General features: G+C 38.1%; 1 protein-coding gene across 1 annotated transcript in view; it reads left to right on the top strand.

Moving 5' to 3' along the window:
• Positions 1-642: 642 nt before the first annotated feature.
• LOC143162383 (uncharacterized) overlaps positions 643-20,015 on the top strand; it is a 36,275-nt gene continuing 16,902 nt past the window's right edge. The window contains exons 1-18 of the mRNA XM_076342667.1: positions 643-732; positions 1,688-1,865; positions 2,659-3,227; positions 4,919-4,939; positions 6,378-6,437; positions 7,634-7,687; positions 7,987-8,031; positions 8,853-8,879; positions 9,162-9,206; positions 9,845-9,889; positions 10,526-10,579; positions 11,878-11,946; positions 12,628-12,696; positions 14,622-14,690; positions 16,866-16,934; positions 17,372-17,440; positions 17,532-17,600; positions 18,769-18,837. Of these exons, the coding sequence (XP_076198782.1) occupies positions 1,706-1,865; positions 2,659-3,227; positions 4,919-4,939; positions 6,378-6,437; positions 7,634-7,687; positions 7,987-8,031; positions 8,853-8,879; positions 9,162-9,206; positions 9,845-9,889; positions 10,526-10,579; positions 11,878-11,946; positions 12,628-12,696; positions 14,622-14,690; positions 16,866-16,934; positions 17,372-17,440; positions 17,532-17,600; positions 18,769-18,837 (1,563 nt within the window). The 5' untranslated portion in view covers positions 643-732; positions 1,688-1,705. The remainder of the gene's footprint in view (positions 733-1,687; positions 1,866-2,658; positions 3,228-4,918; positions 4,940-6,377; positions 6,438-7,633; positions 7,688-7,986; positions 8,032-8,852; positions 8,880-9,161; positions 9,207-9,844; positions 9,890-10,525; positions 10,580-11,877; positions 11,947-12,627; positions 12,697-14,621; positions 14,691-16,865; positions 16,935-17,371; positions 17,441-17,531; positions 17,601-18,768; positions 18,838-20,015) is intronic.

The following is a 20,015-nucleotide window of genomic DNA, read 5'->3' as shown; positions in this document are numbered from 1 at the left end:
TCTCTAACTATTAGAGTCTTTGAAAGGACAGGTATGACAGACAAGCCTGGAGAAACTGTATGGCTTTCAGACTGGTCTGTCTTTTTTGACCTCCTTATGCTGGGCAATCTCACCAGCAACTGAAATTTCAGTTGGCCCAGTCCGTGGGACAGTAAATCTTTTTCTACTACAGCAGTAACAGGAATCCCTCATTATGAGGAGATTCATTTAGGTCTGACAGGGATCCTACAGACATGGACCGCTGTGATGTTGAAAACATGATGCCCAGTACCAAAAGCTGCCTTCCCAAAGCATGACAGATGTGCAGAAGTATGGGGGTGAAAGGTGTGTGGTAGTGATGGGAGAAGAGAGTGAACACAACTGGGCTGGTGTGTAGGGAAGTGTGTTGGGGTGAGAACGGTCCTCTTCCATACCTGTGCAAGTACGGATGAGGATTTATGTGTGGAAACGGCTGTGGGGGACTAAACCTAGGATGCATGTGCATAGGCTGGGGAGGAGGAGAGGAGTGGGTGGGTGCCGAGAAGGGGGAGCCAGGATTGCTGTTCTTCCCTTTTCTCCTTGCCTCTGTGTGCTGGCCCCTCCTGACACATGACACCGATTCTCGCAGCAGCTTGCAGCCCAACTCCCTCCTTTCCTCACAGAGCATCCAGCACAGAGAGGACAACACAGCTGCCAGCGAGCCCAGGGCAGCATCCAGCATCTCTGCAGAGCCTTTTGCTTAGGAACATCGAGGTAAGGACCCCCTGCCCTCTCTGTGTCTGTGGACACCAGAATTCCTGCCCTAAACTAGCAGGAGCTGAGAAACTCTGCAAACGTGGCTGTGTTAGGGACTCCTGCAAGACGCTCAGTCTTGGCAGGTTCATTCTTGCCACTGAGCTGCCCTTTTGCTACGCGCTGTGCCTACCTGGGGAGAGCTTGCAGGGAGGTCACAAAGAAAGCGAAGTGGGGCAGGACGGACTTTGTCAGTCCCTGATCAGCCTCCGAGCTCTGGGTGTGTCTGTGAGCCCAGGACAAACAGCTCCAGTCCCTGCAGAAGGAGAAAGTCCTATCAACAGGTAGCTGTCAAGCCTGGGCTCATCACTCTGGGCCCACATGCCCCCAGGGTTGCACAGCAGGTACATTCATGCCTGGACAGCACCCTCAGGCCATGACTGTTCCTGTGTAGGACTGCTAAGGACAGGGGGACTGTGATAGCAACGAGAAGTATGCATGACCCTCAGTTCTTAAGTAAAGAGAACAGGGAAAAACTCGGGTCTGCCTCTGTACCTCCTTGTCTCCATGCCAGCTCTGGAAAAAGCAGGTTTAAAAAAAACACCCCTGTGAATTACACTTGGGATTCACACTGCATCCACAACGGTACAGCCAAGGGTAAGGTGTCTGAGAAGTGCTGGTTGTACAAACACTACCAGGCAGTGAAAGAGAACTGAAGTATGTTTGCAAAATGTGTCTCCGGTTTGTCATGTGCTAGAACTATATGTACTATGCTTGAAACTCACTCCAGTATGTCTCTGTTTATTATTTATTACATATTTTGGAGAAGATCTTACCAAAAGAAAATAAAATCAGCTCATTTTTAGGGACTATATTTTAAAATACAGCCTGCTAAGCAACCTGTTGAAGCAAAATTGAATAATGTTTTATTGTCGTCGTACTGCTGTACTTCTGTATTATTATTTGTGTTGTTTAGGAAACAGAAACCAAACAAATGATGTTCTTCAGATTGTGGTGGCTTTTGTGGATACTTGAACACCATCAGTTTTTAGCAGAAAATCTCAGGGAAGAAAAAAGATATGGATTGAGAAGACCAAAACCTAAACACATTCTGTCAAATACTGTAGAAAAATATCCCAGCCTGAGTGATCAAGGTGAATATTGTCATTTTAAAACAGGTGTGGTTTTTCCCCCCGATTCATTTATTTGGATTCTGGACTACATGGCTAACTTGCCCTCTAAGATATTGCTTATAATCAGCCAGGCTTGCCTCATCCTACATTTTCACATGCCTTATTTTTGCACTTTTATCTTTTTACTCCCATCTTTTCCCTCCCCTTTTGTGTATTTCAGAAAAGTAGATTACTTCTGGGCTTTTTTATGATTTGGCTGATAGCCTGTTACTGTCACAACAAGAATAATAGCCCACATAACTGTATTTCTATAGAAGTAATGTCATCAGTAGTTCAGAAAATTAATACTCTACAGATCCTGCTTTTGGAAACTTTTATGTCACTGGATGCAAGTGTCAGTAGCAGGGACAAAATTTAGCTCTTGTCAAATCACATTCCAGTGTCTTATTCAGTAAGACTCATCTTCCTGTAAATGACTTCCACCTTCCCAGTCCTCATCCTGGTAGGATATTCAGTGAAATACCAGGCAAGGGGACAATGAATGTATAAGACCACTACAACATTCCTCATTTCATACTACATGACATCACCTCACCTTCAGTTTCTTATTCCTTGGGGCATCTGTTCTGGAGCAAATTCCTCAGCTTCTACATGCTCTATCTTCATGAGGATCTCACACTTGTGATCACAGATGTTTTCAAAAATTTCCATAATTGCACTCCCACTTTTGAAGCCGAAAATACATGTAAGGGTAAGGGTAGAATGAGATTTAGTATGAAATCACTCCACTCACCTACCTACCTGTTTATTCTAGATGAAGACTGCATTCTGGAAATTGCTTTTTTACTGGACAGCTCTGAAAGTGCCAAGTACTATAATCATGAACAGCAGAAAAAATTTGTACTGGAAACAGTAGAGAGAATGAAAAGTCTGCAACTTAGTTCTGGACGTACCCTTAGCTGGAGGATGGCCTTACTTCAGTACAGCAGCACTGTTTTCCTCGAGCAAACTTTCCATGACTGGAAAGGTCCTGAAGCATTCAAATCCCACCTTGCTCCCATCACCTACATAGGCCATGGCACCTACACAACTTATGCTATAACTAACCTCACACAACTCTACATGACTGAAGGGACTCCAGGTAGTGTGAAAGTAGCTGTGCTCTTCACTGATGGAGTGGACCATCCAAGAAACCCAGATATTTTTGCAGCTACAGCTGATGCTAAACACCAAGGAATTGTATTTTTCACAATGGGAATGACCAGAGTGGCTGAGGAGGTTAGCAATGCTGCCAAGCTCCGTCTCCTGGCCAGCATCCCAGCATCTAGGTTCGTTTTCAACCTCCAGGAGAAAGAAACCGTGGAGAAGGTTCTCAAAGAAATGGTACGTATGAGAAAGAATTTGAAATAGTTATAGGAACATATGTAAAAAATGGTCTTATTTCCAATATTTTGAAACGCTTATGCTATTGAAGAAACCTGTACTTTTTACATGTTAAAGCGGCCCACTTATTAGTAAGACCACTGTGCCAAAGTAACAGGTTTCCTTTCTCTCCCCACCATTCAGATCTTGCCAGCCAAAATATTTGAAGTTGGAAACTGAATTAGACTTAAAGAGACCTGTTGTGAAGTTATTTTTATCTCTTTTTCCTCCTAAGAAAGGTATTTTAAACCTCCTTTCTTAAAAAAACAACCAATTTTTGACATCCTAGTGCTTTCTTCTGTAGCAAGTAGGAATGTGACATTGCCTTTTGTACCAAAAAAGATGCAGCTCTTGCAGATGTGAAAATAAATTTGTAGACCTTAATGGAGATATGTCAGTTTAGATAAAATCTGAACTTGGCCATAGACATCTTTAAATTTCAATGGAAAACCTACCACATAATCAAGAGGAATTGTGTAAATTGAAGTTGAAGTTTTGCTTGGGTGCCTCTCTTCTGCATGTGAAGTTAATTTATAAAAAACATTCCCTGCCAAGTATGGAGAATAGAGCCATCCTCTAGCCTATAAATCTGGTGACACAAGCTGTGGATGAAGTCCTGATCTGAGCATGCACAGAGATATAAAATAGAAATATGAATAACAACTAGGAGACTTCTGCAGTGAAACTGTCATCTAAGTGATCTCATCCAGGCCTAGAGCATGTACACAAGCTGGCCTTCCTGTCTGTCTGTCCTTCACTTCGACAGCCTGCCACTCTGCATTGGTTTCCCTGCATATCACCCTTCGCATCTTCTCTATTACCATTACTTTCTGTATCACAGCAACCACCCCTCAAGTGACTAAACACACTTTATTTTACCTGTTCCAAACAGGCAGCCATCCTCAGGTGCCTTCTTTTGAGAACACGGCTGCTGTCTGGTTTAAATAATGGCTTTGGCATAATCATATGTGCATACATCTGAATTTTAGAGATGTGTATTGCACTGCTGCTTATCAACACATTTATGTCCTCTCAAGGGACTACATCAGTTGCGAAAAGTGGGAGGAATGCATTATATGTGGGTGTTTCAGCTGTAGAGATGTTCTAAAAAATAACAGAGCTAATTCGATGATGGTAACTTCATGTAATCACTGTCAAAGTCAAATCTTTTCTAAGGTGTTCTTACTGTTCTCCTTTTGTGTGTGCCTAACAGCACGCATAGAAGAGCTTCTGATTTTCTCAAGTGTAGAGTATGTATCATTCACCCTTACTAGAGAGCTGCTGCTATTCAGCACTGTGGAAACAGTGTAGTTGCTGGGTGCATTGTTCCCATATACCTATCTAACTATGTTGGTTTAGGTCTGTTTACCATTGTAATTTTAGCAAATTATGGCTGGATGAGGAGAGTCAGTGATTTGTGCAGTCAACAATCTATAATAGGAATTGAAATTTTTAAAATTATTTTTTAGAATGGAGAGATTGCTAGAATGTTTCTCAGAAATTAAAGCTTAATTAATGTTAGTTAATAAGTTAATTGCATAATTTAATTAACTAGCTGCTGAAGCAATTTATTTTAACATCTTTCAGTGTCCTTCCTATAGAGGTGGATTATGACTTTAAGTTTCTAATGTTTTGAATATCTGTCTTTACAGAAAGATCTGTCGGAGGAAGAGGTAAGTGGTTTTTTTCCCTGTACAGAACTACTGCTTAATATAGACGTTTACAATTACATGGAAGCATAATTCAAGAAAACTGATAGCTCAGGAAGTTAGTTAAACATTGAGTTTAATGGGATTGCCTTCAAGTAAACCATGCTTTTGTATTTGCAGGACAGAACTTTAATTTGCTATCCTAATGTCATTTACTTTCCCTCCTTATTTTCAAAGTTGAAAAAGAACAGTGTGTGAGTATTCAAGTTAGCAAGAATTTGCTGATATGTCTCGGCATGTCATCCAACAGACTCAGTGGATAAGAAAACATGACACACAGCTGAATGTGGTGCAGTTCTAGCCCTTAATGCTCTTCCTATGTAATAGAGTTAAAAAAAGGGAAGGAACTCGAACAAAGCTCCACCATTGCGCTTTTCCAGTTTGTCCACACTGTGTCACCTTGACTGCAGGCATTGATAGGTCTGGCTGCCATTTTGGGGGGAATAAAGTTAGCTTTCCTTTTAAAGATGTTACTCCTACTTAAGGTACAGTTATCTCAGGCAAAGACTGTTCTGATGAGCAGCTCAAGGAAACTGCTAAATGAGTGTTTGCAAAACTTGACACATTTTATATTTCACTCATTTCCACTGGCATGTTGATTTTTCTCTGCCAAAATAAATCCTGAAGTAGTAAGACATTCAATGTTATCCTTGGAAAACGTATTGTTACTAATTGGGATATTCAGGTAAGAATGATATTTAAACCCTTCACTTCTAGACATCTCCAAGCTGAGTGGAGGTTTAATAAATAATAAAACCAAAAATAAAAACAACATTCCTTATTCCTCCTCCAAAAATAACCCCAGTATCTGTAATAATTCTGTATTATGTAATGGTTTTAAAGTTTCAAAAAGATCCTAAAAATCACATAACTACATACCACAATGATGTCTGACTGGGACACATGACGGTAGAGATGACAGAAGACTAACTAGATAAAAGTATACATCCATAACATGTATTCATAGATCAAGCTAGAGCTAAACTATGATCTATCCTACATATAGTGGAGTAAAGTGGAAAAAGGATGCAAGATGTTTTCTTACCCCATTGTCTTGGCTATCTCTACAGTGACTAGTAATCAAAACAAATCTACAATCATAGACACAGCATACCAATAAACCGACCCTGTGAAGAGTTTGGAGGTAAAGCCATTATCGAGATGACTGAAATTTCAGGAGTCGGAATGATACGGATTTTTGGATGGAGTGTAGGAGGCCACATTCCTGATGAGTGGTAAAATGAGTGACAGTTAAAAGATTTCTGTAAAACATGTAAATATAACTGACTTCTGGTCATTACTGGTGTACTCAGACTAGCCATACAGTAACTTAAAAGCAATGTTAATGTGTTTTCTATCTCGTCTATTAAAATATGCTGATTTGGACTATTTTCGTTCAAAGTGTCCCCAGGCTGCCGCATGTAACTGTGAGAAGGGGGAAAGAGGCCTTCCCGGCCCTGCTGTAAGTAGCTGTCATTTCTCAAATAACTGATATACAGTATAAATCAAGATTTATTTCATTGTTGGAATTTTTTTAGGAAATTATTTGAACACACATCCTGAAACAACAGAAGTTCAAGGTTCAATGCATAGTCCTCCATAGTTACATTGCATGGAAATGTCACACCAGTAGGAAATGCCTAGAGAGCCCTGAGAATGCCACGAGATACTCTCTCTGAAAAAAGAACAGTGTGATGTGGCGAGGCTCTCCTTTTAGCCGCAGCAGTTTAAAAGGCAGGAAGGACCAACCGTGGAACAATAATTCACCTGTTACAATCAGACAGCCAGACCAGGTGGATCTAACTAGCCCCAAATCAAACACTAATATCTGAAAAGCTCTCTGAAAGCAAGAGAGCAAGAGGCTGAAGCATTAGGAACAATTGAGACAAGAGACTTGTAAAGTGGGTAAAATAGACTGGACTTCTTTCAGAATAGTCTTACAACTAGACCCCCTAAGCAAATCTAGGGGATTGCTTCATACAAGGTTTGGTGATCTAAACTGCAGGTTTTATGTTTCAAAAAGAACTCTCGGAGTTGAATGGTCTGATACTATATCCCTAACATTGAACTAAAGCACCTTAGTACCTTACAGCCCTTGCTTAAGGTAAAGGGACAGTGTCAGAGTTTGAAACAGAACCCTAGAGATCCACCCATCCTCATCCTTTTGACCTGAACATCTTACACATACATAAACAGAAATACACACTGGTTTTATCCTGCACAGTACATCACACTTTAATTGAAAATGTAGCCTCTTGTGTGCAAACAGTATTTTTGTTTGGGTTATTATTCCATGTCTTTACTTGGAGAGTGCAAGTACCTCTTAAACAAAAGCATACACCTCAAAGAGTTCAAAAGAAAACAAAACACCCACTTGGCAAGCTGGGTAGCTACAAAAACATCTGATCACCTCTTTTCTTCAGAGGAGACCTGAACAATTTTTTTTTACAACAAAGACAAAAGAGAAAAATGGCTGCCTATTGAGTTGGTCCTGCTGCTCCCAGAAATTCAATTTCAAGGTTATGGTAAATGTGGAGATTTTTTCAAATAAATCTATAGGAAGCAAATATCCTAAATATAAAAAAACCAGTGTATATATTATAAAATAAAATTATTTGACTAACATATATTATAAGAATTTTATTTTGTTGTTTTCAGGGTAAAAAGGGTCGCACTGGGGATGATGGAGCTCCAGGCCTGAAAGGAGCAAAGGTGATGTGATTTTTCAGATTTAGGAGAAAGATTTGGTACTTCATGAATATGGAAAGACTATCCTAATAGTGCCCATGTACTTTCCACCTGTGAATTTCTTAAACTTCATCTACCCCATTTGCTGTAGTAAAGACTAAGATTCTTCACAAATTAAAATCTTGTATCTAACGTATAAAATCATCAGTGTAAAAAGAGGGAGCTCGTATGCTTCCTATATTGCACTGAGATATCTACTCAGATAATCAGGACGATACTATCTTATCCTGATTTCACTGATCTTGATGTTGGATTATTCATAGGGGGAGCCAGGTCTTAATGGAATCCCAGGACGAGATGGAATAGAGGTAAAAAAAGATTTTTTTCCCCTTCTTCTCCAATGAGCAGTGTTCCTTCAAGGCAAAACACCACTTTTTTTTTTTTAATTATAATAGCAAATTTCAATTCTGGTTCACCAGCTAATGATTCATTAACACTAGAAGAACTGAAAACATTATCATTGCTTAAAGAAAGGGAATAATTCCTCCTTATAAGAGTGATCTAGAAAATACTCTCTAATAATACATAGTCCCTCCTAAGAAGTGTAAAAAGCTCTGATATGATAATCTAAGAACATTACAGAAATTGACACTCTGCCTGCATCTTTATGGATCAGTTTAAATTTTTCATTTGGCAAATAAAGGATCCAGTATGTAATAGCAATGAAAAAGTTGAATGAAATACATATAGGAAGTAACTGTAGGACCAGCCTCTTGGTGCTTAACTCTGAATTAATTCACATATGAATCACTCTACTTTGTATTTTCTTATTTTACAGTAAATTTTTAATTAGTGACTTTTTTCTTGCTTTCTTATTTTAGCATGTTTCTCACTAAGATGGAAATATGAACTCTAGTTGATCTGCTTTTACATCATCAAAATCCCAGTCTAAAATGACACTTTCACAAGATTTGTTCACACATACGACAGCATCTATCATGACCAGTAGGTGCAGTATTTAGAGTCATATTGCCATGTTTATCAGAGATCACCTTTTCTACCTAATTGTTCATTATAACCTGAAATGCTGTTTTTCTAGAGAGAGTAGAATGTTAATAGTGCCAATACTCACATTCTTACATTTGTGTTATATATCCTCACAATGTGCTTTGCTTTTTTATTTTCCCAGGGAAAATCTGGATATAAAGGCGAGAAGGTACTACTTTTAGTCAGAACTTCTGCTTACATATAGATATTTGATGTTATTATTATTTATTAGGTATAGTGCCATTTTAATTATAAATACTAGTAATGAACAATAACATCATCTTACCAGCTGCTGTACAAGCTCTAATAGAAGATGTGTCCCTTCCCCAATGAACTTACAGCACAATTGCTGTAATATGTCATGAATAAAATGTTTTCAACTAAAGCACCCAAAGAATAAGGATGATATGCTCAATATACCTCATAAATATTTATTCCCGTTCCTTTCCAGGGAGAAAGAGGTGAATGTGGAATTCCAGGGATAAAAGGAGACAGAGTAAGTAGCCACAAAGTTGTTATGCTTTCAGGACACAGTTAAAATGCAGAAAAACTACGATTTCCTGAATAACAACCATGGTGATAGATTTAAGGCAAATATTAATTCTAAGGCTGAAGGAAATTAACAACTGACAGTTTTAAAAAATGAAGTGAGCAAGGATATCATTTTCAGTAACTTTCTCAGCTCCTTCTATATTTTCATGTGATTCCTCTTAAGGCCCAAGCCTAAACCTGTTTATAACAATGGTAAAACTCTACTTGACTTTAACAGAGGCAGAAGGCTTGAAGTAGTAAGCAAAGGGAATGAGAGGTGAAAATGAAATCAAGGTTTCTAACATTGATCTTCAAGATTTGGTGTATAATTGCTGTGAATATTTTAAATGAAACAAACAGTTTAATCCTGGATTACTGGTCCTTGATAATTCACTCTGTTCATTCTTACTCTATATTCTGATTACCACAGTACATTTTAAAAATATTTATTCAATACTTGCTGGCTGCTGAGCTTCTCTTGATTTTATTTTTTATTTTAATGTAAAGATATCTAAGTAAGATACCTTAGTAAAAAGTTATCTAAGTGTTTTTGACCAAATCTAAATACACATAAATGTATCCTTTTTTTCACTTGCCTTTCAGGGTCCTGAAGGTCCAGTAGGCCCCAGAGGAACGAGAGGGCTACAGGTAAAAAAAAAAAAAAAAAAGAAAGAAACAATAAAAACAACAATACCTGATTCCCTGGGATTCAAAGCTCTGAAATGATATCATACCACAATCATCATAGAATGTTTGAGTCACTGAGTTCAAGGCATCCAAAATCTATTTTCTTAAACAGCAAAATTAACAATTTTGAGGAGCAGTCTAGACAAATAAATCATCCTTATAATTCATTCAGTCTCAAAGACTACAGCAAATACAGTTCCATAAAAAACAAAATCACTCATTTCCCGTTCAGTGTCTTAACTATTTCATTATCTCACAGAAGTACATGGAAACACCAGTCTCTTTTCATCCCAATACTCTTGGACTGAAGGCCAAGAAGCTTAGCCCGTCATAGATGTTTCAGTAAATCTTGACTACAATTACCTTTAACTGTATTCAAATAAAGGGAGAGCCAAATTCTCTCCCCCGGTTACCAGACCCAGCTCCAACTGAGTTGAGCAGCTGAATCTATATATGCATCAGAAAGCAAAGCTTCAGTTCTGAAATGTTTGTAAATCATATTTTCATGCAGACTACAGCAAATTAGAGATTGTTTTTCAAGCTGCCATTGTTCTGAAAGCTTGAAAAGTCTCATTAAAACCACTCCTGTTTTAATAGGGTCCACAAGGACAATCTGGAGATCAAGGGCCTGAAGGCCTGCAAGGATCAAAGGCAAGAACAGTATTATTTCTTCTCTTTCTTGATGTAAAAAGATATTAATACAGCCTCACAACAATAATGCTTTTATCCTTATACCCCATACCCTTCTTGTAGGGGATGCAGTTTAATATGACATTGCTAGCAAATCATACACTCTTTGTATTCTACAAGGTTCCTAAGAAAGATTTTCATTTGCTCTTTGTATTGGATTCAGGTCTAAATCACACTCCAATCTTTTCTCACAAACAGTTAAAATGAAAATATGGCAGCATCACAGAATATTACTTAGCAGCAGTGTAGCATTGCATTGTTTCAGTTTTCAATTTAAAACTATTTTTTTCCCCTAAGTGTCAAGTAGGAATTCTGTTTGGGATCTCAAACAAACTCTTCTCTTGAAACTGCACATTCTCAAGAAGAATTCTATAGCTCAAAATTAGTAGTCCCACTGTTTACTGATGCTCAGCAGAAGATATCTGAAAGTCACAAGGATGAGTGCGATTCAGGACACAGTCTTGCAATGGGCACTCTGAAGGTGGGCCACAGAAATCACCCAGTGCTTCACTGCAAGATCCAGTCCCTGCTGTAAACATAAAATATTTTTTGTTTGTTTGTTTAAAAAACATATGATTTACATTTATTAAATCCTTAAGATTTGCTGGGTTTACTTCTCACACTACCCCATTGTAAATTCCAGGTATACTAATGGAGATTACTTCATTCTGTGGTTCTGTGATGACTTGATATCTTTATCATAGTAGTTTAATGGAAGATGCAGATATCACTGGGTATTATAGACAATTATGGGAATTGTTTTAACTTCATTAAAAGACACCATAGTTAGACTTTGCTTCTCAGAAAAACCTTAAACTGAGTAATTCAGCCAAGGCTAATGGGTTCTTCAGCTACTGAAAAGAATTTTGTTGTGGAGAAAAACTTTAAAATAAGTTTATGAAGGACATTATCTCTTTTGATATCTCTCAATATCTCCTTTGCACCATATTTAGAGTGCCTGCCAGCCAACAGTGAGGCATAGAGCAGTTGAGTGTCAAAGCTCATATCCCACATGAAATGAAACATTTTTCCTTTTGTTTAATCTGGTATCACTTTGCACAGGAAATATCTACGCTCTTAATAAAGGGAATTTTGAAGCACTGAAAGGGTGAACAGATGAAGTACTGTGTAAGACAATTCTAATGGGCTGAAATTCAGGATATACAAAAAATGAACTTACAAACGAAGTTAAACTGATTTCCCTAGACACCAACACCAATTTATAAGCAGAATTGTTTCTTTTTTCATTCTTTGAAAAGGGTGAAAGAGGTCTCCCTGGGCCACCTGGCTTGCCTGGAGAGACTGGAATAGGACTGCCAGGCCCAAAGGTACAAGCATCTCTCATCTTCTATATTACATGTATTGTAGGATAAGAACAAAGTCCAACACAACTGAGATAATGTACTTGCTGGTACGTGAGAAACTTCAAGCCCCCAAATGCTGTTTTTATGGTACTGGAAAGGTATTTTGTATGTTGATCAAAACTGTTGGGAAAAAAAAAAGTACATTTTAAGTACGTACTTTAAAGGACTTTTTTTACAGTAGTTCTTACACTTGACATAACTCAATCCAAGCAGTGTATGGCTGAGTAAAAATGCATACATAGTCTTAAACAAAAATTATCCTGTGAAAAACAGGCTTGTTGCTTTGGATGACTGGCATAAAGAAAACAGAAACACTATGATAGAAATACTGACTTCTTGGAAAAGGACAATAAGTGATACATAATGTACTAGGAATATGATGGGCATAATTAACCGTTTAGATTCAGCATTGTCTTCTCTCAAATGCAGAATTGAGGCTGTCCCCTAATGCTGTGAAACTGCACCAGTTCAATGCCTGTTGGGCCCTGCATGCTGTATGACTCTGAGGACACTCAGATTTTCTCTGCCATTCCTGTATTCTCCTACATCAAGTATTTCAAGTACAGAACATCTGATGAGATGTTATATGCTGCACACATACAAATACCTAAATCAGGCATTTTCAAAATACATTTTTGTTTGAAGGGTGACACCGGTTTGACAGGAAGACCAGGCCCTGTTGGCCCACCCGGAGTTGGTGAGCCAGGACTTATGGTATGTCTATTTTTTATTTGGTGAGAGAGAAGCAGGTCAGAAGGGAAAAATTCTCAGTGCTTCCCTGTTAAAAGGGATATATGTGTGTTAAATGATACCATCTCTTTTCTTTCTTCCACTAGTTCTCTCTCTCATACATACTACGTTGTCTGACTTTCATTTCCCTCAACAAACTGGAAACTTTTCTAATTCCTTAACTTTTCTAATTATCTTAGTCTCCAAAACAGCTATGAAAAAATAACACCTTATGCAAAACCACATAAATATTTAAATAAATCTGTCCCCTGATAGATTCAAATCCACATACGGTAACTTTGAAGTTGACTGCTTTTCAGTATCATTAGAACATTAACATCAGCATGGCTTTGAGGGAAAGACTCCATTTCAACCACTGTAACACTAGAAACAGTCACACCTAAACAACCTCCATAAAGACATTCAGATTGCATAAGTGGTCCCAGCAGGCAATTTGACCAGTATTACCTTTACTGGAGATAACAGAGGGAGAAATAAAAAAAAGTTTGACTTTCAGAATTTATAGTAGGTTTGGCTCTGAAGTCTTTTCCTTCTTTTCCTTCTCTTCCTCCTCCTGGTAGTTGTAAACTCAACCTCTTTGTGGTAATTCAGAAAATCAGTATGCCAATTTTATGGTCGCTTTTTTTCAAAGTGTCAGCACATTTTACTGAGCTATTTACAATACAGCAGACTCAAATTCATTTCTCATCACCTGGATGAAAGACCCCTAGTGCAACCACAGGGGAAATTTTGTGCAGTTTTTTCACAAGTAGCTTTTCCCCATTGACAAGGAGACATTTGTAATAATCATTTCAAAAGAGGTGCTCCCATGAAAAACAGAAGGATGGTTTGGTAACTGACTGATTTCAAACCTGCTTGAAAATACACTACTGGAGAGGAGTGAGTTCTCACTGAAGAGCCCAAAGAAAAGAGCATTACTAGTAAGGCCAGTGGTGACAGTCAGTCAAAGTGGGGCAGTAATGCTTTCTGAGTCTCTTCAGTAACAGCATAGAAAAAAGAGCCACTTTGGGGTGGAAGAGGCGCCTGTGATGTGCATCTTTATTAGCCACAAGAGCTGTACTGGTATAACAAGAGATTCTGATTTAAAAAAAATTCTAAAGGTGTTTTTTAAATCTACTTTAAAGTGAGTTCAAACTTCAAAAGAGTTTTCTTTTAATGGTTGACTGTAGTGTAATTATCTTTACCTAAGAACTAGGCATAATTCTAAAGCTTTATGCAGAAGAAGCAGAAGTGTATTTAGGCTATGCAGAGCCAAATGTACCAGCATTCTGTGATGTGTGTGTAATCTCAAGGAATAAATCAGAGGAAAAATAAACAGATGCGGGAAAACACTGTGAAGCAGACTCAATATGCACAGGTTTTGGACTCGCATTTAGTGAAAGGTTTTAATTGTCTTACTTGCCCCTTGTGCTCCTATCAGATCTGCTTTCAAAGAGAGAAAGGCATGCTATTATTCTCTTCACCAGTTACAGTCAAATCTCTCTACAGCTACATCTCCTTCCGTACTACTCTGCATGGTCTTTAATCTGTTTCTCCCTGTCTCTCATGATTATACCGATACATTAATAAGGATTAGTAACAATTTGTAAACCAAACTAAAGTTTAGGGAGTGAAGATTTCAAAAGTATAAGGAATAGGAATTTCAGCTACATAACCTGTGATTCATAAGTAACCAGAAAGTAAAACTGTCTGCCTTGTTACTGCTGCAGGCCAGAATGCTCATCATTTATGCACTGTAAATATCGTATTACTGTATTATTTTTAACAGGTTATAACTACACCAACATTTAAAGACAGACGTGCTTAAAACCAACAATGACATAGAACATGCTGCTGTTGATTTGAGTGATTAATACATATTCTAGGCCATTTTAAACTTATGTTAACAGGGGCCTCAAGGACCACAAGGTGTTCAAGGAGAAAGAGGTTCACCAGGAGAAGGGCTTCCAGGAGCAAAGGTACAGCAGTCAAAGGGTTTTAAGACCAGAGCAGCACCGTTAAACGAGTGCATGCCAAAACAAGTCCATAGCAGACACGGGAATCTGAGAAAGTAGCTTGTAAATTAATATTAAAATTTGGCATCAATTAACACAATATATTTTCATAGAATTCAGTTGGTACAAACATGACTTCCAGGCACAGCTAGCCTTTGGAGCCTGTAAAGCTGATATTTAATTCACCTGATGCTTGATTTGTGGGATCTAAGCCTGGAAAGAATTCCAGCTATAATTTTAAAACAGCCTCGAGCATCTGACTTCAAATAAAATGTTAAAAAAGTGATTCCTAGATGAAAAATTTACCTTTTCGTTGTTGCTTTTTTCCTAAATCCCTATATATAGAGATCTTTGCTGTCACTAAAGACAGGCTTCTAAGCTTCTTAAACACCTCAGCCACTGGCTTATGCATTTTAGCAGAAGTCTGAATTCAGTTTGTGGGAACAGAAAGCTGCTATTACTAATTTTCAGATTCAGGGGAAGTAATGACAGTAGTAGTTGCACCTACATGGATGGACTCACTAGACCCACTGCTAGCTCCTTTTGCAGCCCGCTGAAAACCAACTCCCAGGCTGAGTTGTCACTTTGACCTTTGGTTACACTAACAAAGTGACACAGCTTGTACATGAGCTAAATAAATATCTAAATGGTTCACTCATTTTTATGCATGCACGAAGGCGATTTTTGTTGGGAAAACAATAAAAAATTGTTTTGCAGATGCAGGCCCCAACTGTCCCTTTACTAAAAATCTTAGGATTTTTGCTTAGCACAATACTATAGTCAGCTAGGTTTAAATTTGACTGCTGCTAGCAACAGAGTATCTTCAAACATCCAGTATATATTTTATGATGAATTATATAAATTATCTAACCTCGTTGTTGATGGCTTGTATTTGTTTAGCAGATCTCATGCATGAAAACAAACAGAAAGACTATTTGAAGAAAATGCATTTAGAAATCACTCCATTGCCACTGAAATACCAATTCATGTGGGAAGAAACACTACAATTAATAAGTAAAGCACAGCAACAATGCACAGTGGGAACAAGTACAGAAGAATGCATAATCTAACCAAAACTATTGAGCAATTGAGATAGGCAGAATAAAATAATCGAACTGGAATTCTGCCAGCATTATTGGAACTCTGGATTCTATAAAAAATACACTATTTTTTACTGCCAAGTCTGACCTGGAGCCAAGCATGTATCAACAGAGCCTATACATAGCTCTAATCCTATTTACGGCTGCCAAGTATGTCAGCTTGCTGGTTTTAAACGCATTTTAAATAGGTGATTTGTTAATCTAAAGCAAATTTTACAGTTGCTTTCTTCAGAACATTTTTACTACAAGCTCACAGTTCAGTAAAAATGAAAATGAAGGCAGGTGTTCTAAAGCATCAGGAGTAAAGAATGTTATTTTAAACAGAAATTCACATACTGTATTTCAGTCAAAGTTACAATGATAGAATTGGTTACTAGGGAGAGAAAAGACCTGTCTGGGGCATAACTTTATCGCCTTGGGTGATTCTGTGACAATTTACACACGCTAAAGATCTGTCTCTATGTGTTTTATTAACAGAAGTACAAGAAAGCACAATATTTGCGTCCTTATTAGTAACCTGCATTTTCCCCAAGACCACTGTTTTGTAAATAAACATTTAGATAGACAACGATATTTACAAACAGACTTCTACAACAATACAGTTTGGCCTGGTCTTTACTCTGGCAAAATTCTTAGTGAGAGCCAGATCCTCATTGCCACACTTTAATGAGGTTAACCCATGAGACAAATAAGCAGAATTCAGCTTTCAGTTAGTGTCATTACTCAGCCCTGCTGACATTTAAATCAGTTGTGGTTTTGCCATTGATTTGAGGGGAAGCAGGACAGGACCTTAAGCAATCGAGGTGGGCAGAAAGGTAAAAAGAAGCTTGTTCAGTTCTTTCATCAGCAATTTCAAACTGCAGAGCAAGCTCATTTGAAAAGATGACCTCTTTGGTATCCTGGAAAACAGATCCAGGAGCTACTTTCTGGTCCTTCTTGTGTTGGTTTTCATGATGACAGAGCAAACAGTGTCTCTAGTTACTTCAGAGAGAACAGCTGCGTGTTTCTACAGTTAACAACATATTATTTTTTCATGTAGGGAGACCGTGGTTTTGAGGGACCAAAAGGCCCTCGTGGACTTCCAGGCATCAGCATAAAAGGTGAAAAGGTGAGCAGTAAATACACCAGGGGATTAACAAAGTGCCAATAGATCTACATAATACAGGGAATACAGGATAAATATTCACTATAAAAGGTGTAAAGAAGCAAGGAACCCACAATAGGCCCTGGATAATAAGGTATTTTGTAGAGATTTATGCACAATAAACTCTCCCAACCTATTTTAACATCTCTTCATAGTAAAATAGGAAATGTTACAAAAAGCATCTGATTTTGTGGGAAAGTTAAGGTTTAGAAAGGAAAAAAGAGACTAGCAGTTGTTTGCAACTGAACCAGCAGAGAATAAATGCATATATGAAAGATAAAAGGTCAGATCCCCAACTTCACTGACTTAAGAGAGGTTAAGTCAACATGTACTAGCACAGGAGCTGTCCCAGATTGTTTCTGTATCTTTACAAAACTAAGCGATTGTACTTTGTTTGCCAGGGTGAATTCGGTCCTCCTGGTTTACCTGGGCCAATTGGATTACCTGGAATTGGAATTCAAGGAGAGAAGGTGCAGTTTTCACTTCTCCCTCACCCCGCACTTAAATGTGTAGTAACAGAGAATATTTTATTTTTAATAATTACTTAACTGATCTTTTCAGGGAGTGGAGGGCCCAAAAGGACCACCCGGCTCTAGAGGGCTACCAGGACAGGGACTACCTGGACCAAAGGTTAGGGAATTTTCTGAAGTAAAAGCTACTGTGCTGTTTTTACTGTTATGTTTCCTGATAAAGAAATGGTCTGTCTCTATCCTTATGCTTATTAAAGTGCTGGATGCCAATCTAAGTATTGACACAGCTGCAGGAAATTATTTTCTTTATTAATATTATTAAACTGTACAGCAGATCCTACTCCACTGAAAAGCCTTGATAAACCAATGCCATAGCTATCCATTTAGGTTTTGGCTTGGGTCATCACAGAACCTTTGAGGTGCTACATATCAGACAGTGAACTGCACTTTGTCCAATGCGTTTCCATAGAAAGGGTTGTCTGCCTTGAACTTGGCAGTTTCATCATATCAGGTGCAGGTGCACTTAACAAGTTTTGGAGAACTTTTGGTGTTCTGGAGAACACCAAAATTTCAATATCATCTTTTATCCTCACTGTACTGTTTCCATTCCAGAAAAATACATACATACCTTACAGATTGGCTGCCTTCCTTGTTACTTCTGCTGCCTGTTGTCTCAACTGACTTTGTGTATTTACTGTATCTAGCAGTTAAGAATGGTCCAAGGCATAATGCAGACTACCTTTGCTGAAGGAAAACTGCCCAAATAATTTAGCCTTGACTGATTCACAAAATAGAGAACTGTTAATGAAAGATGTCACCCTTGAAGTGTTTGGAATAGAGATTTAAAGTGATTTCCTGAAAGAGGTGACAGATAAAGTTCTGAATGACTGAAGGCTATTAAAGCATAATATAAAGGAACTAGAGGTGTAAGTGGGTCAAGGGTCCATGCCAGGTAAAGTATTTTGCAGCATCAGAGATTATGTCTTACATTTTAAGTGATTGTGCAGGGATATGCTTTACCACTGGTAAAAAGAAAGAGAAGAGTGAATTGTCTGTGGATGTCAGATATGCTCCCGAAATACCAGCTACTTTGGCAGGAAACATTCACAAGGACATATAATTATAGATTTACAGCATTAATCATTTCCACCAAAAACTTTCTGGTGACAGCTCAAAACATGCTGCAGATTCCTAATCTTTGTGACCAAGGATTTAACACATCATACTAAAGACAATATCACACTAATCTTTCTTTAAATGTAAGCAATCAAGAATATGCTTTTATATTTTTCCATGATAACGCTGTTAAAAAATAATTTCTACTTCAGGGTGAACAAGGCTTGCCAGGAGAGACTGGAGTGCCAGGAGAAAGAGGTATTGGAGAACCTGGTTCTAAGGTACATTGTTAATAGAGGAATTTATTTATTTATTTATTTATTTGGATTTGAAATTTGTGTTTCCTGAGTGTCCTTTCTCTAGGCACTTAAAAATAGGTTTAGAAATAAAATTTAGGTTCTTAGTCTTTAAAATTTTTAACACAGACTTTCATTAACCTCCAGAAATGGGAACATTTTAAATACACCAGTTCTGTAAAACAGTAGTAACATTTATTGTGACTGCAAATTTCCACGTGCCTGGCCTATGCTCAAGTCAGTGTTGCATACAGCTCACCTACAGCTCTGTCCAGAAAACCATCCAGACTATTAAACAGTTGCCAGAACTCGCAGTCCCCAGCATAAGCTAAGCTATAGCCAGAGCTGGTGAAAAAAAGCACTGAACAGTCGTTATTGTGCTGCTCCTTCCCTTTTCACACAGGACAGGATGTAAACAGAGCAGCAGCTACATCCTCACACCTTCAGATGGGAAACAAGCTGTGCTACTAGACAGAAAGCACACTTGCTTGGAGGAGAGGAAGCTGTAACCAGATTGTCTTAGTGCTGAAGTGACCAAGATATTAACCAGTCCCTATGTCATTAACAGCCAGATTAACATAAAATAGGGGAACAGATGAAAAAGTACTTTTGTGATAGTGGAAAGGCACAGGACTGTGCTGGTTTTGCTCTTTTTTGTTAGGGATTTGGGACAGGGGTTGGAAAAGGAAAGAAATTGAATAATTTCTTAATTTCACAAAATATGGTAATGCTGAGCGAACCCATTTGACCCCAAATGATCGCATTACACCTAAAACCAGGTCAGGCTCTTGAACCTTACATAAATAGGTTGATGACAATTCCACTGCCATTAATAGATTTGCACTGATATTCACCAGCAAGATGTCAATCATCATGTCACAGTCAGCTCTATCTGATATTTACTTCAAATGCTGCCACTTAATGAAATGATGGCATTATTTTTTAAGAATGAGCCGGAGCATTAATAGCTAATATATTAACTGCGTAGATAAAATGCACAGTTCAAACAATCGGACGGTAGGATAGTTCCAGATACGAGAGTCGTCTTTATAAAAAAATGGCAAGATTTGGGTTCATATGCATAAATGTTTGCTATAAATATATATACAGTTTAGTAAACTTTTTAAAATAGATTTCCTTGATTCAGAGAAAGAATAGTACCA

Source organism: Aptenodytes patagonicus, chromosome 6 (genome assembly GCF_965638725.1).
Source record: "Aptenodytes patagonicus chromosome 6, bAptPat1.pri.cur, whole genome shotgun sequence".
NCBI classification, from domain to species: domain Eukaryota; kingdom Metazoa; phylum Chordata; class Aves; order Sphenisciformes; family Spheniscidae; genus Aptenodytes; species Aptenodytes patagonicus.
Note: the sequence above shows the minus strand (reverse complement) of the source record. Positions and strands in the feature narration are given on the sequence as shown.